A 27,540-nucleotide genomic window follows, 5' to 3' on the forward strand; every position below is an offset into this window, starting at 1 on the left:
GATGCCCGAAATTAACCCCCAAAGCTCATCTCCTTTACAAAAACCTGCAGTAAGGTAACTTCAATTTAAAAATAGTTACACTTCTGCAAATCTTGGTTAAGGAATACTTTACAAAATGCATGTAATTTATTACCTTTTTGGAGTACAAAAATGAACACAGAGACAAATGAGACCTGAAGTAGGTTGCTAGGAAGGTAAAGAGTGATTAGCATTTCACTAGATTAAGAGGGCAGATAACCTTCTTTTCCTTATACTGATCCTACAACAATTGTTAACTCCCCACCAAGAATAGCCCAAGCCTTCTCCTTTGGAAGTGAACTATGCCAACTCTAATGCAGTGCAGACGGTCACAGTAATTTCATGCTGTGGTAATTGAACCCTCCAAAGCTCTCCAACCTACTGCATTGCTGAGAGAAGTAGGGCAGAAAGAACACCTAATTAATTTGAATAATGTTCTAGTAGGCTGTTGTTACAGTAGCTAATCTTATTAAAGTCACACTAAAAATAAGGTATACTGTAGCCGAACACAAGGTTAGTGAAATGCAGGTAAGTATAGTACTAGCAGATTCTGCAAAGAGATCAGAGAATATTTAAGAAGTGAAGGCAGATACTTCTGCATCACCCCATTCCGTGAGAAACTACGCAACAGTATCTGGTGAGCTAGTGTAGGTGATAGATGTAAACTAATAACAAACTATGACTTGTAAAGAACATGCAGATTTTTATGACATATTATCCATGATACTTTAAGAGCTACTGATTCACTTAGCAATTTTCAAAGTTCAGTGAGGTAAATGCCCTTCCTCAACAATAGTATAAACCAAATAACTGCTTAAACTGGAGAGCAGTATTCAGTCTCCTTCAACTCCAAATGTCCCTATAAAGTAAAGGATTACTACATGATGCAAGGATCATTTTAAAGATTCTCACCTCAGTGAGAATACTTACACTACGTCAAAACTAAACAACACTTTGCATCAGCTCTGACACTATTTCAGCTTAACACAAATGTGTCCAAAGACTCACACAATCAGCAAACCAGGGATACCTTTGTCCCACCAGAACAAACTTCAGCAGATAATGCTTGTGATGACAACCCACAAAGAGAAAATGTAAAGTTAGTGTGCCCCACTACTGAAACACTGAAAATGCCAAGCCTTAGAGAAGGATCTTCAAAATATGAAACTTACTTTTAAGGAAAACGGTTGTGCAAAATCTACTCTGACACACCCATAGTTCTTCCGCAGCATTCTGAAGACTCCTCTAGCAATACTCCAAATACTTTCATTCTTCTTAGGCTTGCCCTGGAAAAACAGAGGTGGTTGTTTTGCTGTTGGCTTTTTTTTCAATTTGCAATTAAAAGGCTATGACTAAAATTAAAATGCATGTGACAGCAGACAAAATAAGGTCGAGCCTTTTGACACACCTTATAACTTCAATTAAATCAAGAGAACTATTCTTTTCCATAGATAACAAGTAACATGTTCAAGTGGATATGTCAAGAATTTGCATTTAGAACTATGTCACATACACCTCAGCACTCGCTGTTAGAGAGGTTTTGTGATTCATGGCTGTACACTCTACAACACTAACACCAAGGACATGAGACAGAGGACTACTAGCACATCATTTATACATGTAACACGTTTTCCTGCACATAAACAGAAAATCCCCTAGGCAAAACAAGTTGTTCAATTGCTCTTACCAGCTGTTCACTGTTATAGTGACCTTCAATTATGCGATCATAAGAGATTCCCACAGGTATAATTAGGACATCAGGAGTAGCATTTGAGAAGAGAGCATCCACCACTACAGATAAAAGACCTGCTCTAGCACCAGATGTCTTTCCACTTCGAGACCGTGTGCCTTCCAAGAATATTTCTAAAAACTGCTGCTGTCTCAGCAATTCTTCTATGTGCTGAATACAAAAAGATTGGAAAAGAAGAAAAAATTACATTGGCAAATTCACATTTTAAATATATTGTCAGCAACCATTTGCTTTTGCAAACACTGGAAGATCATGAGTTGGCATGAATACTTGTGAAAAAACTAAAACTAATGATTAATCCTTGACATAAACCCAGACCAAACTGCAATTGAATTTGCATGAATATACAAGCAGTGTAATGCCATTTGCTCAGGAACAGCATCTCTAGCAACAGCTGATCTAGTCAATTTGCATACATCAATCCTTCTGGTTCCTCAGTATATCCTATTATCTAGGATGCAAATACAGCTGTCATACTGAATGGCACAAAGGATTACAGCAACCCATCATAAACAGAAACTCCCATTAAGTTATAGAATCTGTGCAGATCTGCCCCAGTACAAAAGGAATCAGAGAAAAAAGGCTTAAGTTTAACATTAATTCAGAGGGCATTAATTTCACTTTCTTTAATAAGGATTATGCATGGTGAAAATCTGTTCATCTTTGAAGCTGCTGGGCATTCAATTTTATTCTACACAGCCAAGACTTCATACAAAAATATATCCTTTTTTTTTCAGCATGAAACCTAAGACAAATTCAAAGCAGTAAAAAACATCCCCAGACTGACAGAACTTACTTTCCCACCTGCCACCTGACTGAAACGCTACCTAGAGAAACAAAGACAAGAAATACATACCACATAGAGCAAAGCTCTGTAGAGGAAGTCCTTACGACCATCAGGACTCTGATCTAACTTTCGACGAATGAAAAATCCTCCTAGCTTGCGGATCAATGTGCTATATGATAAAGGAGAATTATACTCTTTGAATCTAGTTTGTAGGAAATTACTACATGTCCAGTACAAAATTCCTAGCACACAACAGGAACTGAAATTACTGAAATTCTCAGAGACTAAAACATATTATATTATTTGCAAATGATGGGACCATACAAATATTACTCTATTTAACTTAAGAAACAGGCTTCTCTATGCTGTCTTGCCTCACTTACCAGATTCCTTGCCCTCTGCATTGACCCTGACTGGGAGATCATTTCACACTGAGATGTTGGTGACTCACATAAGAGTTAAGCTGAGTTGGCCAAGTCTGTGATGTGCTGCACATAAACCATGGCCCTTGTGTTTATGTTGTACTGCATATGGCCCTTGCTGCAGGATCAGCTCAGCCAACTAATTTTATCAGAGGAGCCTGCAGGCAGCATCCAGTTGGCACCAGTAGTTACACCACCCGTGTGTCCTTGCTTTTGTCCAACATTGCAGCAAGTTCTCATGAGAACATCCTTTCCAACTGACAGAAGAAATTATGAATAGTTGTTTTCTTGTAAGAAAATCCTGTACTAACTCAACCAACCAAAATGGGCAACCCCTTCTGCAGACAGGGTCCACACGATGTGCTGAACGTGGATCAGAGGCCCACTGGTTGCTGCACAACTTGGGGTTCCAGTGTCTGAAGGCCTCTTAGATTACCTATGTTAGTCTCTCTTTTTTTATACTGCTAGCCCTAACAGATATAATTTTAATTGATATTTCATAGACTCTGAATGCCTTTCTTACTGGGATCCTCATAGACCAGCACTTATTGGTGCAAAACACCCTCTAAGCCAAGGTACCCCCCTTCTTTCCTCACCATTTACTGCAAAATCCAGTGGCTTTTTCAGAAATTAGTTATCACCAAATTCTGACTCTCTGGCAAATACTACCTAAAAGACTGTATGTTCTTCAGCCACCAGAAATATAATTTAAAGAGAGACCAAACTGGAGTACTCTCCACAAAGTATTGCACATTCAGTACTGTTGTTGCCCATTAGACAGGTCATTGAACTTCATGAAGAGCTGTCCATTCACACCACTTTTTCACATACTCATCTTTCCCAGTCCCTTACCCATTTTGAGACTCCTAGAAGAAAGGAACAGTCTTCCTTATCCTACTTAGGTTATCACAGTTTCTCAGAAGGATTTTGTTATGCTCTCTCTCTAAGCATGTAATAGGAACCAAAGTTCTAAATGATAGCCTAATAATATTCAAATTGTCTTACACTTGGACATAAGATATATGGAGTAACAGGTCTCCTGAAGTTCCCCCACTCAGTCTTTTCATAGAATCCCAGAATCATTAGGGCTGAAAGGAACAAACAAGGAGAGGTTATTACCTGAAGATGGGGATGTTGAGATTGTTCCCTGCAGCAATGTAGGGTGCTTTGATGTTATGGCAGAAAAGAATGAATGTAAGGAGCAGGTAGTCAATGTGGGATTTGTGAACAGGCAAGAAGATAAGAGGCAAATTCATCTATGGTGGGGAGAGAAGGAAAAAAAAGAGAAGACAGTTGGTAACAAATGTAGAATACTACTCCTTTTCTGATCAATCACTGAGATTGCTAGCATCATGTTATCAGAACTGATGGCTTTTTCTGGTTAGCATCAGTTTGTTTCCTTCTGGTTTTCAGTCAGCTGTGACACAAAGACATTTTAGTCAACTGTACTTGCTATTTTCATGGCCTGCAGTTTTTAGTTGTATGCATTACATTTACAATGATTAATATTCCGAGTTTCTTCAGACTCACAGCATTCAGATGACAATCAAACAATTAAACAGATGTGGCTAAATCAGTGTCACCAAAGTACTTCTATTTCTTTCTATTAGATATCAGCAAGGTTTTATGAATAGTGGGGTTCCAAAACACTGTAATCAGAAGATAAGAGAAAATATTAGGAAACCTTTTTTTTTTTTGTTTCATTTATCCAATCCATCTTTCTAAGGAAAACCCTGCAAAAAGAATCAATTAATTTGGGTGTAAAGAAAATAGCAGAATTTAGGAGTCATTTTGATCAATTTAAATAAATATTGAATGACTGGAAACAAATTTTTAGTTTATTTCTTAAAGATTTTTTATTCCAAATTAAGGCAAGAGTGAAAAATCCTAAATAGACTACTAATAATTTATTACTGGCTGCTTCAGCACAAAAACCAAAATATTGCTGGATGAAGGTTATGTGCAATAATCATTCAGCCTGATGGTTCAAATTTGATCCTGAATCAAAGGTAAAACCAGAGTTCACAGTATTTTAGCTTACACAACTCCAAGAGTATTACATTTAATTAAAAACTCTATTTCACACATATGAGACAGTTCTACAAATCCGGTATCATAGACTTAGCAGAACTCTTCTAAAATGAGAAAGTGCTGTAAGCATTATTAAAAACTACATCAGAAATCTATGTTACTAGATTTTTCTCATCCGCCCTTACCTCTGTTGCTGCTTTGACCATTTCTATTTGACCTCTGTGGATCTGAATATTCCAGAAAAAGCTGTTAAACAACTTCAATAACACCCAGCCTGTCAACCTGAAGGAAGAACAAACACAATTCAAAAAGTTCCATTCATAGAATCACAGAATCATAGAATAGTTAGGGTTGGAAAGGACCTTAAGATCATTCAGTTCCAACCCCCCTGCCATGGGCAGGGACACCTCACACTAAACCATCTCACCCAAGGCTTTGTCCAACCTGGCCTTCAACACTGCCAGGGATAGAGCATTCACACCCTCCCTGGGCAACCCATTCCAGTGCCTCACCACCTCTCATTTCTGCCTCCCTCTCATATTGCATCTATATGCCAAAAGGCAAAGACAAAAGATCTCACTACTTTATATTCAAACAAAATTACTACAAAATCCAATTGCTTAACAAGATTTTGCCTATCAGCTAAGCCATGGTTAGTAACCACATTTCAGCCTCCTGCAGTTATGACACAAATCTTGTTAGTGTCAACCTCAGTGAAGGCTGTTCAAAGGACAAAGACCACTTAGCATACAAGGCAAATTAATGGCGGTTGTATAATCAATTATAATAACTAAGCTAGTTATGTTAGGTGACAGTATCTATCTGGTCCTGTGGGAGAACTTAATATAGTTAAAAAAATATAGGATTTGCATCATAAAACTTAGTAAAGGGCTAGGAACATTACAGAGACACATTCATCCCTGGTAGTAATGGGCAGACACTACAGTAGAAGATTTCGTCTAAGGTGCTTTCTGGGTTATCATATTCAGTGGGCTAGTGAAAAAAAGGATCTTTCACAGTTTAAGATGCTGCGGCTATCTGCTTTCACCCATATGAGCCTGAAACAAAGGACACTAATACTGGTCTAAGCATCAGCACCAAATCCAGCTTTCAGAAGAAAAAAAACATGCTTTTATTTAACCTTATCACAAGACTTATCCCTTGAAAAGCCAGATCATTTCTGCTGCATCGGAAAATGATGACTAACTACTGTTTCATTAGTTAACCATTAGAACAGGGATTTTAATAAATAATGTATTATTTTTTAGAACAGTTATTATTTATGAATGTGTTATAAGCTCTGCTGGTATAACACAGAGCAAGCTTGGCCATCTTTCTACCCACTGACAATACTGACGAGCCATTTTTCTTACCTGATTAAAGCAGGAGACACATTTGCTACCATTTCTTGGAGAATTTTCCTGGCTTTTTTCTTCACTTTGTTGATAGCTTTAAGATCTGTTTGAACAAAACTACCTGGAGTACTTGGTTCAGAAGCTTCATCTACAATGGCCTTCTGGACTCTAACATTAAAAAGTAAAACATATGAGACAATCACGCAACAGAAGCGTTCGAGACACACAACAGCTGGGTTGCTATGGGACAGTGATATGTTATGAGCTACATATCACTACAAGAGCACCTTGCAGGCATAGAAGAATCTGCAAACTGAAATATCATGCACTCCAAATGCATCAAATTTAATTCAGTATTTTTCTAAGCTCTGATTAAATAGGTGGACAATTGGTGAATGCACTCAAAGTCGACCATGTATGGTACGTACACTGTTCACAGGTACTGATACTAAATGATCACTAATTTTCAGAAACTGTTAACTAAGTTAAAATGAAGAAAGAATAGCTGAAATATCTGTTAATATCTTTTTTCTGTCACAGCAGTGTCACCTTATTAGACAGATTTATGCAGTTGCTATTTTGCACTGCATAATTCCTTGAATTCTCACTTTTGCAAAGTATAACAGAATTTTATAAGGACTCTTTTCCCCACTTAAAATATATCTAACAGAGATTAAGTGGCTTAACACACCATAACTATAGCACAGTGCAGTCTGCTTTGCTTTACAAAAGCAACACTATGATCTTCAGATGGGACTTGTACATTAAAAATTCAGGAGAGTTAGGAATGTTAATGTAGGCAGTGTGTGCCCTCTGACAAGAGCAGACTCGAGGAGTGGACAGCTGAATTTCTTTGCATCCAAGGAAAACTGATACCTTAATAGCTTATCAGGGGCTCAACATGCCATTTAAAATGCAGTATATGAAACAGAAAACAAGCTCGACAAAGTAGAGGGTGGGTATTTCATTCTACAGCTTTGTTCCAGTTTTGCCTCATGCTCTTGGTGTACACTCAGGGTACTCTAAAATGCTGTTTTCCTATTACTTCTGAAACACTGACAGCTTCTTATGACTGCAGTATGACTTTAGTGGTAATCATTTACATGAATTACATAAACATAAATTACATAAACATTTCAAGAGTTCGCATGTAGCAATGTATTTTTCCATGTACTGTCTGCTGTCCACCCACTGTGCATCATTCATTTGGAGCATTATAGCTCTTAATCTCCACTTTTACTATTCAAATGGAAATTGCAAGCTAGAAACCTGAAAAGCTGTGCTGAAGATACTGTACCCTCTCATATTTTCACAGTCTGATTTTCAAATCTGCCATTTCCAAATTCTTAAATCATATTATGAAGTACCAGTCATTCAAAAAAAGAGAAATGTCTATTTTGCATTATCTTACCTGCTGTTATTTAGCACATTTTCTGTCAGATTCTTGGCAAACATACCCTTATGAACATCCCTTTCTTGCACAAAAAGGACGTAACAAAAGCGTCTCGCAAGCCACCCTCTGTACCTACAAAAATATGAAGGATATTTGAATCTGACCCTCAAACCATTTCACCACAAAAAAAAAAAATAAAATATACAAACACCTAAAACACAATTAAGAAGCAAAAGTAAGTAAAGATTTACGAAGGGCTGCCTAAAAGCTTTTGTATCTTCTGGTAAATAATATGTTAATGTTACGGATAATACAACTGATGCATAGCACAAGATATCTGACACAGCTGGGGTCTGCATTACTTCAGCTGAGGGTGATACTGGCCCTAAAACATCCATAGTATCACAGGAAATTAGCTACAAACCAGCGTATACATTTTGTCTATCCACTGGAACTGACTCCCTAGCGCAGCAAAGACAAAAGAAGAGGTAGCACCGATTCCCCTTTCGGTGACTTTCCTACAGGGAATGAAAATGCCCAGCTAAGAGGTTTGTCAACTTCTTCACAAAATACTGAGTTCTCTTGGGAAAGCTGCTCACGTACGCACAGCGTAAACTCTCACAGACGCTTCTGAAAGTATGTTTGTGTTAGCCACCAACACTAAAACCACTATTTTTGTAACCTTTTCATCTTTTCCAGTGTTGTTAAACTCCCGGTCATATGTGCCTCCTACGTAGTTTCTCCTTGCAAAGTTATAAAAGTAGTAGAACCACTAAATCAATAAATCTCTCTACACATTCAAGTGTTTAACTAAGGCTATTTAGTTTATGCTGCCAGTCTTTCTTTTAACCCTGTTCTCTCCTCTCTGGATCATATCAACAGTAATTACCTGAGAAAATGTTATTTTGAACAGTTTTACTAACATCACAGACAATGCATATGATACAGAAAGGGCTAAAATCCAGTCCCCAGCAGTGAGTATTCATTACTAATTTCTCTCCTTACTACCCTTACTCACCAGGCCATGACCAGACAAGCCCGAACTCATGTTGGTCATTCCCCACACTAAACAGAGCTAGGACCTCCAAACAGCAGAGCTGATGTGGTAGGGAATAACTAACAGTTGGAAGAAGAAATTCAATTCTGGCCATTCCTAAGACCAGAGCATTCTCTATTATGCAAAACCCTGTCCTGACGGCTGCTGTTGCAATGCTGATGCTCCAGCGAGTGCCTCAAACCAAACCATGGATGGCAATGCTCATGCTGGTTTCCATGCTGGAGTGCTGCCAAGATCTCGCTCCTTGTTGTCACCCAAGTTACTGATCTTGGCTGTTAAACCTCCCTAAGACATTTCAGTAAATTTATACATGGGTTAAAACCAGCTAGGAAAGATGAGAAGGAATGTTTACACTGCAAAAGGGCAAACCACCTGAGTGAACAGGCCACTAGCACTATAATTAACATGAGTGCACATACATAGTGCACATACACATCAGCAGTCTCACATGTAACTGTTACACAAATACTCAGACCATCTCAAAGGACAAAGAACTTTGCTATTCATGTTGCCAGGGAAGTAGACTGGTGACTCTGCTTTAATTGCTTTTCCATTTTCCCCTTCTCATCAGAGTTTGAGAGCCTTATTGATTTTTCTAAAAAGCAAAGTTGAGGATGTTTTTTTCTGGTAAGAATTTTGGTAACTACAAACATATCACAATAGCATACAGCTACTGCAGGGATGTGTCAAGGTATAAAGGCTTCTACATTCATTTTACAGCTTAGCAACTGCGTAGTACAATTAGAAAAATCTGTTTTCTAATAATTTAGCAATGATAGAAGACAAAAACCACACAGAATAGACCCAGTCAAGATGTATTATAAAACTGACATATTCACACCTAAGAAGAGGGCTATGTTAATGTCTCAATGCAGATACAGTATGCTAGGAGTTAAGGAGAATCCCTCTTGCTTTCCAAGGACAAGAAACTGTGACTAAGTAACCCCATCAGACCTCAGAACTTCATTAAAACTGCCATTTTTCATACTATAATGACATCCTGAGCTAAAGGCATTTTATTTCAGAGTAATTCATTAACCCATATTTTGTTGCCTTTATAGTCCTAATTTAAATAACTCTTGACCATTCAAAACCATTCAAGCGTTAGACCTTTGAAACTAATTAAAAAAGGTTAATATTACACACTATTTCTCTTAATTTTCTGTATTCTAAACCACAAGGTCCACTCTTAAAAAGACATCATTAATTCAAATTGAAGAAAGAACAGCCTCTAACATTAGCTTCCTCCCTCTCAAGCACAGCACAATGCTGCCTTTCTTCCACTCAGAGACTTTGGCTCATTTCTTTTGAGCTGCTGGCCTCTCTTTGTTTGCTCCGACTCTACAACAAACACTGCAGGATCTGCTTATGCTAATGATTACTGTAAAAACCTTAGCAAGCATTATTAACTTTCCATAGAACAGAATAGATTTTTGTGTACTTTCAGTATCTTCGTCCAAGAACACAAGACATATTTCCAATAGCGCAAAGATACATCATCATTTTTAGGTCATCTACACCATCCTTCAGCAGCTGCACTCTGCCACGGAGGCAGAGGAGAGACAGTCTCGCAAGACATGTTCAGATTTAATTGTCATTAGCAGTAACAGTCAATGCCTAAATTGTGAGCCAGATCTGCTCAGTAAATGAAAATGCACCCTGAAGTAATTTTGAAGCATGGGAATAAAACAGCTTGTCTCAGCATTATGCTATGGATGCTGCGTTTGCACTAAGGAGAAAGGATTTAAACGCGCTCTGGTTTTTGTGAAACAGGTTTGACCCTTACATTCCTTTCCTACAACCCCAAAGGACTTTGCCCAGCTCCCAAATACAGCCAGATTCAACAAGTACATTACTTTCCTAAAGTCAGCACCAATTCCTGCATTTTAGGACAGCAACATACACTCACTGAGTCCATGCTATCCTAGAGATTTCCCTGTCGTAAGATCAGAACACACTGAATTTTGAAAGCAAAAGACAGATTCGCCACATTACCTTGTATGTGTTTCATTGATATATATGACATTACGCAGACCCAAAGAAGGAATACTAGCATTGAAGAAGTTATCCTGTAAAAACAGGGAGAAAAAAAAAGGTTAGTGGACTATTTTATTACATAAGAATAGCTGTGTCTTTATATTCATCATAATATTTCAGATAATACTAAGTTTTTCAACTCTAATATAAACAAAAGCCAAAGCAGAGAAGTGCTGAGCTTGCATATTAAGTACACACAAGCTGTTCTGAAATGAAAATTAAATTCAGAAAGTCACTATTCCCACTCCAATATTTTCAAAGCATTCTCTAGGCTTTACTGAATACAGAAATGGTTGCTTTGATTGCATCCTTCAAGCCAGAATATTTTATCATGTTCTGATGTAATATAAACCAGGACTCGTCATAATACAGAACCCATCTTTGAGACAGAACTTCATTAAGCCACATTCAGCATTAGTATAATCACAACCCTTTTGATGCTATGTCTGTGACATCCAGTTTGACAACAGATCAGGCATCACACAACGGCAACCAAGGGTCAGGATATCCATCCATGGTTAAGTGGCAAATCTCCACGCTCCTGCTCTGCCTGAAGAACAAACTCAACCCAGCCTTCTACACCCCTGGTACAGACACTACACGCCAGGCTATTAACTGTTCTGGGATGAGTTGAGGAGCAGTTCCACTTTGGATAAACAAATATTTCCTGGCTGGAAGACCTAAACTTTAATCTTCCATATTCCAAGTACCTTGACCGAGAGGCTAGCTTCTTTCTGCTCAAATAATATTTAATTATAAAACTGGTACCACGCCAACAGTGAATTACAGCTAAAATCACTCGGACTGTGTATGTCAAGGAAGATGAAAACAGGGCAGTGAAGGACGTAGCCACCAGCTACAGCAGAGCTGCAGAACAGCCTCATGACCAATTCTGCAATGGGAGTCAGGGAAGAGTCTCATTTATTTGGATTTTTTTTTTAGGACACACCATTTGCCACAACTTCAAGGTAATGCTAATTTCCTTGACTATTCAATGGTAATATTTTGTGGATTTTGAAGCTTATGAGATGTCCTGGCAAAAAGAAGTGAAATGACTTTTTCTTGGTCTCACAGAAAGTCAGCAACAAAGTTAATTACCACTCAATGGCCAAGTCCAGACCAGTGCTCTATTAGGCTACAATCCTGCTCTGTGCAAGTCATCCTCTAGCTGTAACGTCACACTTTAGCTTTTCCTTATTTAACTCCTTCCTGACCTGTGTCAAGCAGAGAATGTGGTTCTGGGAGACCAAGTGAGCTGATAAAGCATCTCCATGCTGCTGTGAGGAAGAAGCCCAGCTCCCAACACCACATCCTACCCTTTCCCACTGAACATTTTCCCTCACCTCTTAAATTATACCACCTCTAGCCTTCAACACACCCCTTAACGAGCCAGCTTCATTCAGGCAAGGCAGAAAACTAAGACAGCCAGACTAAATGAATAAATAAAGCAGGCAGTTTTCTGCTTGGATAGTGAACTTGATAGGCCCCCAGGACAGCAGGAAAGAAAACAAGGAGGAGAAGCTAGACTTCCCACTCCCAGCATCAGCAAGCTGTTAGTTTGGCCAACACACTTAGGTAAATTTGTCTCACTCATCCATCCCTTTTCCTTAAGGGAATTAACGAAACAGGCAGCTCAAAAGAAAAAGAAGTGAAATATCTGGAGGCTAATGAAAGGATCTGGTTTGTTACTGTCTGCTGCATTGTGCAATAAAGGGCTTAATCAGGTCATGCCCCTTTCTTAAGTGGGATCTCAGGGTAGTTAATTAGTTTCTTACTAAATGTACAAAATACAGAACAAGATTTTTATTTTTAAAGCACGATTCCCAAATTGAAACAGCCTAATTACTGATAGACTGATTACTAAATGTATAAAGCCTTAAGTTGAGAATTCTTACACATCTTTTTACAAGTCAAAACACTCAAGTGTCTGTTAGAAGTAGTCTCAGTTTATCTAACTGCTTGTCTCGTTGCCTTTATCATACCTAGCCTTCACAGCACATTTGGATTTCCAGCCCACATTTATATCTCATTGCTGCAATCTTCTGTTCTGGCATAGGAATAGAGTGAAGTAACAACTTTTCCTTGATCAATGAAACAAAGAAAATTTTCACTCTATTCCAGCCCAAACAATCATGGAACTCGGCACAGGTACAACTGAGTGCAATTTAAAGCCCAGGGAGTACATGCAAGTCAAGTTACATGATGAACTGATTGCAAACTGCATTATGCCATTTATCAGCATTCTGCATCTTCAGCTTATGGAAAGCTGACCACTGCAGTTCAATAAAGTTCACATTTTAAATCAGGTTGCACAACCTCTCTGGAGCCACCATCTTGACACTGTTCCCAGCAGACAAATATCCTCACTATTGTAACTGGTGCTCCTTGTTTACAGGCTGGGCAGAGAAGCCGGGAATGAGCTAGGTGTAAAAAACCAACCCGTCTTCTCAAGTACAGAATTAATGCCTTCAAATTTGAAGGGAAGCACATTGCTTACTTTCAAAACTATATTTATTCTGATAATAGGGAATTAAGTGTCCTAAAAGTAAGGCTTAATACTTTCATATACACCAAATTTCCATTATTAATCTAGCAGAGCAGATAATTTTTTCCTACACAGTTTCCTAGTGCTGTATCTGGAGAGCTGGAGAGTTAAGTGCAAGGAGTACATCTGCACTAAAAAGTAGGAGACAAAGCATCACAATGGGTCTGCATCACCCATTAATTCTGTGGCAAAGAAATATAACCACAAAGGTGAAAAACTATATTCCTTTATGAAGCAAAAACATTGTGACCTTAATTCTGAAATTAAGAAAACTACAGAAACTTCATCATGCTGCAGTTACACGCTGTCAAACATAATCCATTCCATAATCTTCTTACCCGGCTCTGGGGAGTGCAAACATAGCAACATCGTCCCACAAAAGGCCTTTTTCTGCCCAGTAGAGTCTCTTTCCATTTTAAAGTAGCAGATCGGAAGAGAGTGGGTCTAGAGTTACACTCTCCCTGCAGAACAAAAGAGTGCTGTGTAAATAGCCAGAAATACATGTTTTACTGAGTATGTGAAAACTTGGAGTAAGAAACAAAAAGGTAATTACCCCCAATTACATAAAACTAAGACAAACTCTTCCAAGACTTTTCTAAAACAAATTATACTATCTCCAGATGATGTAATTTTACAAAAGAAAAGCAAAATCAGTATTGTACTTTTGTAACTTAAGCACTGCAGTATTTGCTGACACACAAAAATTTAAAATAAATAACAACCCTAATAAGAAACTGCAAGGAAATTGGCAGCTGAGAAAAGTGGAAGAAGTTAGCAGTACATTACAATTTCAATAATGTAACGCTGCTTATAATACCAGCAATATATGTTAAACTTTACTGGACATCGCCCTGTGGAATTGCAGGAAAGTTGGATGTATGCAAAACATTAACTCCATTGACTCTGCAGGCTATTTTTCAAGCAGTTCCATGCTAAGTGATATGAAAGAGGAACTACTGTGCCTTTTCCAACATTACACTGTCTTTCTAAAGATTACAGAACAAAAAAAAGCAAAGTAACTGCATTCACAGAACACATTCTCTATGAGAGGACATAAAGAAAATACACTTGACTACACTTTTTACAAAGACATCAACTGTTCCCATAGAAGTCTACTGAATTATTGCTTGCCTGAGAACGAGCACTGGATTGCCATTTTCTGAACCATCTACTCTTAAGCTTTTAATAAAAGGAAAATTACAGAAACAAATCAAATCAAAATGTTGTTTAAAACAGCACACTTAAAAGGAAGAAAAGCAGGGTAGAACCAATACCTTAAGCCAGCATAAGGGCTGGAAAGCACAAATACAGATCATCACATACTCAGTTAGAAAGCCAGCCCAGTGAGAAACAACCAAAAAGTCATAAGCAACACTGAAGACGCCTAAAAACCAAAATGTGCATGTATCATATTTGGCCAGTATGAACTGGCCAATATTACAAGCCTAAGTTTTCCATCTGAAATAAAGAAGCATAAAGATGCTAAGCCTGACCCAATTCCTTCTTTATTACCTTCAGTAATGCTAACTCCAAAGTTAATCAACTTTCCAACAATATTGTCTTCCTTCTACTTGCCCCCAAGCCCTGACTGAAACCATCACAAGTGTCTTACAAAACCTCCTTTCTATCTCTTGCGTCTCGCCTGCCTTTATCCCACTCTCTCGTGGATCCCTTGGTTAGCGCAACTTGCTGTCCAATGTAACTTGCATCTTGCTAGACAGAAAACCCAGCTGCCAGGACATCTGTCCTTTCCCTCAACTGACCGTGAGTCCAACTCTTCTGTATCAAGTTCAAACTCCCCCTCTCCAGAACATGTCTAATGCTTCCAGACCTCTGCTTCTAAACCAACCAGGACCAGCACAGTCCCCATGGGCTCTTTCTGCTCCACCCAGCCATCTCTGCTGACCCCTTTGCCTCCTTCAAATCCCAAGACTCATTCCACAGAGGACACAGACTTTTAATTGGCTCCTTATTTATAGCCACCAGATTTTCTTTGCCTCTCGTACTGCACAAAAAGCTCCAGCTACAATGGCTACACAACCACGCATCTTTAGTTTCACACTCCTCTTTGCTTGTGCATTTCAAACTACATGCTTCAGAACAGCAACAAGCTTTCCGTTTGATCTCAGTCTACTCCACAATGGGATTCTGCACATTTACTGCTATATAAAATGATTAGTAATATCACACCATAAGACTGTAAGACTATCAAAAGAGTTTGATGAGGTTTTCCTTTTCTAGCAACATTGTTCTGCAGCACTGCACTCAACTTGGGCTCCTCCTTACATTTCAAGTTAAATTAAAACCAAACTGCCTCATGCATGAGAGAGGTGATGCCTCAACCTCATTCTTCATAACAATAAAAAACTCCATCTCTGACTCTAAGAAAAAATAAGATAAACACTGCCAGTAATATTCATAATTTTCACTTACCCATTCTTCACTGGAATGCTTACATCTACTGATACTGCATTCTGCTGAGGCCGATAAATAGGAAACATCTATTGTTCCAAGGGACAAAGCAGTTTCATCCATGACACAGGAGCTGAACTGAAGATCAGAGCTGCAAAATAATAACATACATACATATGTATACACACACATACACATGTATAATTTCAGTGATGGGTATCTAGCAACAGATTAGCAACCTGAAATTTTTGCACCCTTCAGTAGAAGTTAGGTTTGAATAAGTTTCACTGCAGGCAGAAATCAGCATGATTTTAACATGATAAAAAACCCCCAGCACCTTCAATTTCCATAAACACAGCACACCAAACAACTATTACATGTTCTTCTCTCCCTGCTCTTCTTCCATTCATTACAGCTTAGTGCTGTCCCTTTGCACTTTTCCACTGTTCCTCACTGCCTGTTTTAAACCATTCTACCACAACGACACACATTTCAGCCACTGTCCAAAGTTTACTATTCTCTTGCACCATGACCTCACTCTTTCATCATCTGTTTCTCAAGGACACCCATTATCTACAAAAGAAATTTCATTAAGGCTCTCTCCCAATCCTATCGCACAGTATATTTTATGTGTCTGATCCAGCTGTAGTCAAACCAGTTTGCAAACCGCTGGGAAAATAAGAGTGCTGTGTACAAAAGCACAGCCCGAAATCCAAACATGCTGCTGACACAGGTGTCATGACAGGCTTGTGGGATTAAAAAGCAGTAGCGAAGTCCAAACTTGCACTATTAAAGTGGAAGTTTTATAGTTCACATAATAAGCACAACAAAATAATTCTCCCTTGTACAAAATAAAAAGTAGGCCAAACACACCAAAACAACTTATTGTTGTACGGTTGATCTGCAAAAGCCTGCACATCAAACTGCTTCAAGCAGGAATCCCAGCATTTCCATCTAGAGAAACTATGAAGTGGCAATACAGCCTTCTTCTATCCGCCACCGCAAAGAAACTTAGAGCACGGCCAAGCTATGAGCCACCAGGAGCGAGACTGCTCCCAGCCTGCACAGGAACATTCTCAAGAGCAAGGCCTAAAACTTCAGTGCAAGGCTTTGTCTTTCTCAACATCCTCCCCGAGCAGGCACGAACCCCTCCTGCGAGACACCCCCTCCCCGTTCAGAGCTCCCCATACGGACTGGATCTATCGCATCCACACACAGAGTTATCTTTGCACAGCCCAAGTACGTAAGTCATCTTTTTTTCTTTGCTGGCTCTTAGACTCCATTTGCCCAATACTCAATACTTTATTAGTGCTCGAGCAAATCGATATCTAAACCACCCAATAAATACATAAAAGAAAGCTCACAATGAAAACGAAATGTGTGCTTCTTGTGCTCAAGGTGACCTTGGCTGCACCGGCAATACACAAAAGATGAACTTCAAAACCCACGCCATTAAAAGCCTGTTTGAGCACGAGCAGCCCCGTACCCACCTCAAGCAAAATCCCCCCTCCCAAGCCCCCGCTCACACAGCCGCCGCACCGCGGCACGCCGTCCTGCGGGCCGGCAACCGCGCTCCGCGACCCCGCACGCTCACGAGAACCGATATAAAGCAGACTACGGCGGGGTGCGGAGCTGCCAAAGGACCGGCGCCGTAAGCTCCCCACCGAGGTTCCCCGCACACTCACCAGCCACCCGGCCTCCCCCCTACCTCGGCTCCACTCTCCGCCGGCGGCTGCTGGCCGCGGCCCGCCCCGTCCCGCCCCGCGGCTGACCCTCGCCCCGCCCCGCTGCCGGGGGCGGCACCTCGGCACCCGGTTCCGGCTCCCGCTCTAGCGGCGGCTTCCAGCGGCACCGCGGCCGGTTCCAGCCGGCGTGTCCGCCGAGCCGCGCGGCGGCGCCGGGCCTGACGCGACTTCCTGAGCGCCCATCGCCATCGTGCGGGGCCCGCCGCTGCTCTTCGGCTGCGGCCCCCGCTGCCAGCCGCCGTACCCCTCGTTGACGGGAGTAAGCGGCCGCGGTCCGCATAGGTGCATGGACAGCGTTCGGCCGCCGTCTCGCCGCCAGACCGCCTCCTCACCCGCTCCTCCTGGCGACAGACACTGTTGTGCCCTCAAATCAGAGCTGCCAACGGGGAAAAACGCTGGGAAAAGGATGTAAAATCGTGTTTCTACGGGCTCGTAGCGGCTCTGGGCTGCAACTGCTGTTGAAATGAGAGCAGTTGCAGAAGGTTCGGGACAGGCATCGATCTGCCCACCTGGCCTTGCAGCGGTGCCAGTTTGTCTTTTACTGAGTGCAAGAGTAAATGTTGATTGAGATTGCTGCAGATAAACAAACGTGGGCCGAGAGGGGGTTTTGGCTTTGGCAGACTTGGGCTATTTAAAGATAGCTTTTCTGTGGCTTGACTTACAGACCTATGGAGGGCGAGCACCTACATTTCTTTGAAGTCTGAGTCTTCATGGTTGTTCTAAACAGCGCAACACAGGAATAAAGTGACAAAATGCAAGACATCATTTTATGGTAATGCAAATATTCTAGTCATAAATTTAAGCAACCCAAGGAGGTATTCTCTTAGAGGCTTCACTTCTAGGTGTTATTTTTAATTTATCACAAACAAGAATAGTTCTGTAAGAATTACGAACGCTTTTCACCCAGAAAGTGTGTAAGATGTGATGGACAAACCCCAGACTGTTGCGTGCACGTGTGGGTTGCCCTGTTTCCCACAACGGAGTGCCTCCCAGGGAATATTACACAGATACTAGACCTGATACTTCACAAGCAGCATTCTGCAGTTCATGGGTCTGAAGAGATTTTGAATCTGAATTTTCCTCCTTTAGCAAGACAAGATACTCTGCTGTGTTGCAGGGTGGACTATGGAATATAAGACTTTTGAGATAAAATACAGTAGTGAGATGTACAACTCAAAACATTTGTATTTCTGCGTAATACACAGTACAGCATTTGTGCATAGCAAAGCACCATTTTTTATGGCATCACATTCTGTATAAAGGCCAATCTCTAATTGTATTTCTTACTACAGCACATACTATAGGTTTTCCTCCAGTTTTCATATAATCTGGTCCAAGAATTTCAAATTTGATGAGCAGTTCTGTGTGTCAGTTCCAGGGAAGGAGAGTTGGTTTAAATAGTGCCAAACACCCGCTTTCAAGTTGTGGTCTTGAAAAGCAACATAGCCAGAATCTCTGTCCTCTTCTGAAGTACAGGCCCATAACTGTCTGGCTTTATAAGAAGGCTTTTGACTTTATATCAATTTTTTGTGGAACTGAATTCCTGAAGGTCAGCTGGGAAAGAGGCAGCAGATTCTGCTTTCATCTGGGTCTGCTGCAGCTAAGTGGATTTGTAACTTCTTCACTAACCAGAGCCCAGCCCAGGAGGCCATCCATATGGAAAGAAAATACTGTCAGAGAGGCACAGTGCTACTGTCAGATTTGTGTGATCTAAGTTGTTGCATCCTTATCTCTGCTCCACTAGCATAATGAGCATCTCGTTGGATTGGTGGGGTTGTTGAGGTCAGAGATGTCTGATCTCCAGTCCTGTGGTCCAGCCAGTCAGCAGGGCCACGTCCCACACTCAGGATTACATGGATTTTGTCCTAGGTGCATTGGAAGCATCAGAAGGTGAAACCCTGAGCTCCATTCAGAAAAGTGAACTCCAGTGTTACAGCATGTATTTTCATAAGCCTTTGCATAAAGAGCAGATCACAGTAGTCAAAGTCCCAGTATAATGCTGCAGCCCCCATTCTGGTCATTGCTCTGAACGCCCCATATGAAGGATGTAGACCTGTTAGAGCATGTCCAGAGGAGGGCTACAAAAATGATCAAAGGGCTGGAGCACCTCTCCTGTGGAGACAGGCTGAGAGAGTTGGACTTGTTCAGCCTGGAGAAGGTTCCAGGGAGACCTTGGAGCAGCTTCTAGTGCCTAAAGGGGCCTACAGAAAACCCAAAGACCCAAAGAGGGACTTTTTATAAGGACATACGGGGATAAGTCAAGGGGTAATGGCTTTAAAGCTGAAAGAGGGTGGATTTAAACAAGATACTAGGAATAATTTTTTCCCTGTGAGGGTGCTGAGGCACTGGCACAGGTTGCCCAGAGAAGCTGTGGCTGCCCCATCCCTGGCAGTGCTCAAGGCCAGGCTGGACAGGGCTTGGAGCAACCTGGTCTAGTGGAAGGTGTCCCTGCCCATGGCAGGGGGTAGGAACTAGATGAGCCTTAAGGTCTCTTCCAACCCAAACCATTCTATGATTACTTCCAGGGTGGGTCTGTCTGTGTAAGACTGTGTGCAATAGGGAAGCCAGAGCTGTTGACTAAAGTGGCAGAATTCTCTCAGAAATCACATTGAAGGAGAAGATTCAACAATTGGATTACATGAAAACTGAATATAACAGAGATGGTAATGAGTGGTTACATCTGTTGTCTAAGAAAATGCATGAAACACAAGGCAGTTAAAATCCTTGTTAGTGTTGTCTAATAATTTTATTTGCTCCACTGTATTTATATTGTTAAGTGGGAACTTCTTAGTAGCTACTTTACATTATAAAGGACAATTGATATTGCTTACACGCAACTTTGCCTTCTCTAGGTATGGAATCACTTTTTTCCCTTTCACACATAAAAGTAGGGAACCAAGTAGCAGTGCACTCATTTTCAGAATGCTATAACTCAGAGCAAACTCTCAGCCACCAAGTGTAAAGCAAGCTTGTCTGCTTTGCTTCCCTCTATGAGAGATGAACTGTAGCACATTCAGAATCCAATATGTATCTTTGCGCATGTTTTTTGCCTCACATGCTTTTATACTGTTCTGTTTTTCAGGTTGCAAACCAGTTATTTCTGTGATATAAGTAATACAGAAAACAGAAGAAAAGCCTCAGTGGTTTTATCATAATTTTATACAGTCTCCAGAGTCTGATTTTAGTAGATTTTATGAGAAAACTGCTTAGTCTATTCTCTAGGCTGTTTTGAAAATAATAGTAAATAGATACAGTGTTTTACACATGGTGATTCTGAGTAATAAAAAGTTGTTTCTGGTATGATTGTAGAGCAGGTTTTTCTAACCTTAGGAAATTCTTGGCTTATTGTAAAGTAAATCCACAGATCATTTTGGCACTCACTCGAAAAGGACGCACAGTTACTCCAATGGCAGTTGCAGCTCAAATCTTTTTACAGGACACACTGGTGCAAATCCTCAGGCTTAGGAGTAAAATCTCATTTCAGTACTGAGAGCTTGGTGGTGATGTTGTGTTGCCATGGAATCAAGCAAATGGGAAAAAGTTTGGAATGCCATAGGGGAACAGCCTTTCAGAGCTGCATGTGCTCCAAAAAGTTCTAATACGGCTGGGTCTCGCTTCTAGTAAAGAGAGACTCTGTCCTGCTGCCATTGAAGTGCATGGGAGGCTTGCCACTGACCCCAGTAGGAGTGGGAGCATGCCTGAGTTTTGCAATCCATCTCTTTAAACTTCTTAAACTGAGGTGTTTACCATGCCAATGAGTCCAGGGAGGTAATTTGCATATGATGGCAAATCAGCAGAACCCTGGCTTTGTGTGAATAAGCTGCTGACCACATTGTGTATAGCAGCCTACAGATGAGAAGGAGCTGGCAGGACTCTTCTTTTAAATAATGATTAGTCCTTCCTATGTTTAAATTCCTCATGAAGCTTCCAGCGGAGTTCAACAAAGTACCTGTTTGCTAGACAATGCTGTGGGGAGGAGGAGGGAGAAAGGACCAGGGGGCCTTCTTTTTATATTGCTTCTACCCTGGGTCTGTGCTCCCAGCTCATTCCCAGAGATTCCCATGATGTCACTTTCAGTAACGGAGACATGTTTACAAAGGAGTACACAGCATCCTCTTGAAAAAGAAACTTTCAGCCGTGGGAGTGCTACAAAAGTTAGAAACCGAAAACGGAGTGAGGAGGGAGTAAAGATCCAGACAGAGGTTCTTTGTGTACCATGACCGAACTTGACCTCACATGACTATGAATAATAATGAATATGCAATTTGGCCATTGCAGAACTCGGTGTCAGCAGCATTGCCTTTGGTATACAATATATTAAGAGCATCTCAGAATGGCAAGTGGCCATGAAATGGGCTGATAAGATTGTACATAGAAATGGTTTGGGTATAGTTTATATCTCCTTTCAAGACAAATGATTTCTTCTATTTCATCTGCTTTATCTTGAGAACAAATGCAGAACTCATTAAGAGTGCATTGACTCCCTCCTATGTAATGTAGCACATCGTGTTTCTGTAATTTCTTCTCATTCAAATATCATATTTATTACTGTAACTTTGGAGAGATAAGGGCATTTCAGCCCAAGCTGCTCCTAGCTTTTCTCTTGAACTTGCTCCATTAGTACAAAAAAGGCTTTTTTTCTAACAGAACAAAACTGGGACAAAACAAGTAAAATTAACTTTTACACTTGCACTCTTAGCCCCATTTGTCTATCAAGCAATTACACACACACCTGTATTATATATAAATCATGAAATCTTCACTATCCAAAGGAATTTACCAACATTTTTAATTTAGGGGTAATGAATGGCAGAATTTGGAATAAGATTCTCCCATACTCAGACCTTGAGCAATTATCTGCTGTAACAATGCAAACTTCCCCATGCCTGCTGTGAATAGGGGGTACATTTTGTAAGGGTGGTTATTTCTGTTCTCTCCTTTTGTTTGCTGAGGGTATTTGTGAAGCTGACATTTTAGCTGAGAGTTGATGTTCTCTAAAAAATAGCACAAACGAAACAACTAATTTACTGTATAGAGGCCCTAAATACTCTTGAATACTCCAAAGATATTAGCCACTTGTAAATTGTTAAAAATGAGTATGTGTGTGGGACTCTGGTTATACAAAGGATAAATCTAGGTTTCTGTTTGTGGGTATTTCAAGTTTCACTAATGATTTCATTTTATGTCAAGCCCAATGGACCACTACTTATTGCCAACTTCCCTGCAGAAGACAGATAGAAGTGTTTCTTCTCATCTGGTCCCCTCTCCAAACAAGCAGCCAAGGAATAAAGAACTAAAGGAACAAAGAAACCCAAAAGCTGGGGGCAATATAAAATCATAGAATAGTTAGGGTTGGAAAGGACCTTAAGATCATCTAGTTCCAACCCCCGTGCCATGGGCAGGGACACTTCACACTAGACCATGCAGCCCAAGGCTCTGTCCAGCCTTGCCTTGAGCACTGCCAGGGATGGAGTATTCACAACCTCCCTGGGCAAGCCATTCCAGTGCCTCACCACCCTTACAGTAAAGAATTTCCTCCTTACATCCAATCTAAACTTCCCCTGTTTCAGTTTGAACCCGTTACCCCTTGTCCTGTCACTACAGTCCCTAATGAAGAGTCCCTCCCCAGCATCCCTATAGCCCCCCTTTAGATACTGGAAGGCTGCTATGAGGTTTCCCACGCAGCCTTCTCTTCTCCAGGCTGAACAGCCCCAACTTTCTCAGCCTGTCTTCATACAGGAGGTGCTCCAGTCCCCTGATCATCCTCACGGCCTCCTCTGGACTTGTTCCAACAGTTCCATGTCCTTTTTATGTATAGACCATTTTGAAAAAAATCAGCATCTCATTAAAAAATCTGTGAGTCATCCTTGAGAGACTGCAAATTGTTCTAGAATAACACACCTCTAATTATTATAAGATGCTAGGCAAGTCTTTCATCAGGATCTCAAAAGGAGGTGGTTTTCACTGCTTGGATTTGTTCTATTGTGTAGTTGGCTTTAGAAGGACTTGTCATATCTTATAATTTAAAACACTGTAGATAATAGAAGTTGGGATCACAGGCAGCTCTTTCAACCACCAGTGCACAAGAGTCTTTGCAACAGATTATATAACCCAAGTGTTGGATCAGATGATATCCCACTTCTCTCATTTTCTGGTATTTGGGACCTTAATCAAGGTGCTGCTGTGTGAGCCACAGGAAGAGTCTTAATGCCTCTGACATGGAACACAGAATCAACCAGGTTGGAAAAGACCTTTAAGATCATCCAGTCCAGCCCCTACTCCAGGACTGCCAAGGCCACCACTAACCCATGTCACTGAGGGCCTTGTCTGATGGTGTGTGAACACTTCAGGGATGGTGACTCCAGCACTGCCCTGGGCAGCCTGTTACAGTGCCTGAGCACCCTTTGGTGAAGGAATTGTTCTTCGTCTCCATCTAAACCTCTCCTGGTGCAGTTTGAGGCTGTTTCCTCTTGTCCCATCCCTTGTTCCTTGAGAGCAGAGATCAGCCTCCTCCTGGCTCCATCCTTCTGTCAGGCAACTGTAGGGAGCAATAAGGTCCCCCTTGAGCCTTCTCTTCTCCAGACTAATTTAGGACTTGCTGGTTGGGAAATTTTCTCAGACCTTTGGAGACATATTTGCAAACACCTTGGGTGGGTTAGGAGAGTGTCTTAACTGTTCTGACCTGACACAATGATCCTGATGCAGGCTTCCATATAATGCAATGAAGGCTTTACAACCCCAATATTTTCCAGTCTCCTGTTTGATGCTCTCTTCTGCAGATGAACAGAGGGCCATGTGCAAAGGGCAACACACCCTGCCCCCCAGTTTACCCAAGCAAACAAAATGGATTCACTGAGTTGGGCTTTGCAAAGAGCAAGCAGGAGCTAAAATTTCCTGTAGATGCCTAAATACCTTTTTCTGTTTTGATAAGTCAGTCTCCCCAACACATACAAAATCTCCAGGCTTTAGTTTATCATAGATATATATAATTAAGTAACTGAAATTTTATCTCTGAGCACAGTCAACAGAAAGAAAACTATAAATTTTATTTCAGTACTACCAAATTAACTGAGAACCCTGACAAAAGCAGTTTTTTTGCCTTTGGCCTTCTCTTCGCACTGATCTGGCTACACCAGTTGTTGCATTTCAGTTCTGACATTCAAGTCATGTTGAGTAATTTTCCCACAATGTTTCCCAAACAAAACCTTTTTTTTCCCACTCATGTATCTCCTGGATCTGGAAACTGCAGAAAAATATCTCCTTGTTTAGGATCGAAGACCCAGCCAACTATTGTATTGCAGTGCTAGATTTCACCATCTATCAATGATCATTTGACCAAAATGATACTAATTGACCCGGCAAAAGCATACTTTTTCAGTTACTAAATAACAGATACTCATCTCACAACATGATAAAACCCTCCTTAGGGCTGGGGTTTTTTACTGGTTGAAGCATAACCTAATACTTTCCCAAGCAGCTTATATCTTTGTGAGAGCAGAAATCTTTTTATGTGTATATCCAAAACTATTAAATTGCTTAGTTATTCCAAGATAGTCACCTGGAATGGCAGGGATCTTGAAAAGGATATAATCTGTTGCTAAGAGATGATGTTTTTGCAACCCTGGCCTTTGCCATCTATAAAAGAACAGTGCATATTACTAGCTTGGTATTTCACACATGACAAACCATTGCTTCAGGAAAATGACATGGGTCATAGCATGACAGGCTGGTTTCATAAAGCTGTTTGTGGGTTAGGACTGAACCACTCCACAGTTTTTTCAGATTTAGGATAACACAGGACCATGTATGCCTTGTTTATTCTTGCTGCACTTTCACCTTTCCTTCTCTCTGTAGGAGGGGTAAAGCAGCAGTGGTTTCTGTAGGGTTCTTGTTTGAACTGAAGCAAGAGATTAGACTACACATTCCCATGCAGCAAAACACCCTCGGCTGTAGGACAGAGGTGTTTTGAGCGAGGTCCTTTGGGAGAGAGAAATGATTGATGCCTTTCATTAGGACCTAATCAGCTTAACCTGAGGTATAAGAGAAGCTTCTATCAGCTTTTGCCTCTAAGACACCAGTGTCAGAGAGACACAAAGTTACCAAAAAAGCCTATTTCATCCAGCATAAAAAATTGGGCATATTTGAGCACCTATCAATCAGCGTGATTTACTGAAAGTGCCACAGGAGTTCAGCTAAAATAAAATTCGCACTATGTGTCATAGGATTCAGATTGAAAGGCAAGACGAGGAGCCTCTTGAAACTACAGTGGTTTATTTCTTCTGAGGAACCGGGAAAAAAAAAGCCTGTAAACTGTAGATACCAGTTCTGTATTTTATGATTGACTTTTTAATGTTACGGATTTAGTACACCGGTCTGATTTTATGAAATATAAAATGTACTGATTAGGCCAATGCACTTTGAATGTGCATTCAGAAATCTCCTTTAGTGATCAGAATGTACTGGGCATGCATTTGCCTTGGGGTCTTCCTTGCAAAAGGTTTTCTTCTCGGTTTCCATCTGTGCCACTGCAGTGCCTCCAAGGTCGAACTGAGCTGCACCACTCAAACTAAGAGGTGTTTCCCCACCAGCTTTTTCCATAAAAGAACTTTCTGTGTATTTTCACCTGTGACCTTTCTCAGGTATGTTTTTGTGGATATTCAGTATTTCTTACAGAGCAAGTTTACGATGTGCTAATTAAGTTAATGAATAAAAAGAAAACAGCACTTGAGGAGCACTCGCCAGACTGGAAATCGGAGAAGGCTCCTATGCAGTTAAGATGTAATTTCTGGAACAGCCTTTTAAGAGTATTATGGGGTAAATATCAGCCTGAAATCCAACTACATCACAGGATCATCCTTACTTTTTTCGCCATTCATTATTCAGTTTCAGCATCTCTGATAAACCATTAGTACATATAAGCCAAGAGGTACCATCAGTAATCCTAGTATGATGAAACATGGGGCAAAATTTCAGTTTGTTTACACTAGGAGCACTTGTTGCTAAAAATGTCTTAGTTACTATATTTTAACTAATATTCCAGCACTGGAATAGATATGTTATCTTTTTCTGACCAGCCCTCAAGGTGACAATGAATACATTTTGAAACATAATTTATTTTCATATTAAGTGGTGTTAAGTCTCCTAAAACCTGGGTCAGGCAGATCTGGAGAAAAAGTCGTCTGTATCTCTGTACTTGCAAAACTTGGAAGCAGAGCAGTGCATGATCAAAGAGTCCAAATGCCATTTTGCAGCTTCGTGATCAGTAGCATGATCCACTCTCTCTGCTCCCTGTTCTATCTATTCCCCTGCAAAATCTGTGTACGATGTTTCCTGGCCACAACCACAGATGTGCCATCTCTCATGTTCTTGTAGTCAGGTGATACTCAGAATTGAAAAGGCTCCATATGAAGCAAGGTATGCATTTTCAGAGGACCATACCAGAAAATATATGCTGATGGAGCACTCCAGTAAAGATATGTCTTAAATCTACCTTTTGGGGTTTGTTATGGGAATTGAAATTTATAATTTAGAAAGGTGTTGTATTAATGTTAGAGAAGAAAAAAAGTGTTTTTATAGCTAACAACATTTCAAATTGCAACTCTGTCCACAATCCTTCTGATTTAGATTTAAATTTAGATTTAAATACATTTTTGCTGAACTAAAATTCCTTTCCCCCTGCCCATTCTTTTGAATTTCTTCTATTCCAGCCTCAACTCTGCATTTAGTATACCATCTGAGACAAACTTAGATTCTCTTTCCTCAGTATGCATCTGTACTTAGCCTAACTCAAATTATGTTAAATAGAAGAAAAAAGGCAAAACCAATAGAAGTAGTATAAAATTAAAAAAGAACCTCAAGAAACAACAACAAAACACAACAAAACCAAGCCTAGTGACCTAGTAAATGTTGACTATGTCTTCTTCTGATGCCTCCTCTATCTACATGTTATTGTGTTTTAGCTGATACAGCCTGACATCTTTGGGGTAAA

The 27,540-nt window shown here is 40.5% G+C and overlaps 1 protein-coding gene across 3 annotated transcripts in view; it reads right to left on the reverse strand.

Annotated features, from left to right (window-relative positions):
• GPAM (glycerol-3-phosphate acyltransferase, mitochondrial) overlaps positions 1–27,540 on the reverse strand; it is a 45,527-nt gene that overhangs the window by 14,733 nt on the left and 3,254 nt on the right. For 2 of the 3 annotated variants that reach the window (XM_062607855.1, XM_062607853.1), the window contains 10 exons: positions 15,829–15,958; positions 13,734–13,856; positions 10,809–10,882; positions 7,775–7,888; positions 6,382–6,531; positions 5,194–5,290; positions 4,097–4,233; positions 2,625–2,724; positions 1,706–1,918; positions 1,191–1,304 (listed from right to left, as the gene is read on the reverse strand). In XM_062607855.1, coding sequence (XP_062463839.1) covers positions 1,191–1,304; positions 1,706–1,918; positions 2,625–2,724; positions 4,097–4,233; positions 5,194–5,290; positions 6,382–6,531; positions 7,775–7,888; positions 10,809–10,882; positions 13,734–13,856; positions 15,829–15,930 — 1,224 coding nt within the window. In that variant the 5' untranslated portion in view covers positions 15,931–15,958. Of the gene's footprint in view, positions 1–1,190; positions 1,305–1,705; positions 1,919–2,624; positions 2,725–4,096; positions 4,234–5,193; positions 5,291–6,381; positions 6,532–7,774; positions 7,889–10,808; positions 10,883–13,733; positions 13,857–15,828; positions 15,959–17,884; positions 18,023–27,540 lie in introns of those variants that run through there. The other variant, XM_062607854.1, reaches the window with a different exon arrangement.

This window comes from Pezoporus occidentalis, unplaced genomic scaffold, assembly GCF_034315485.1.
Source record: "Pezoporus occidentalis ecotype Australia unplaced genomic scaffold, CSIRO_AGI_Poc_V1 ctg127, whole genome shotgun sequence".
Taxonomy (NCBI): Eukaryota; Metazoa; Chordata; class Aves; order Psittaciformes; family Psittacidae; genus Pezoporus; species Pezoporus occidentalis.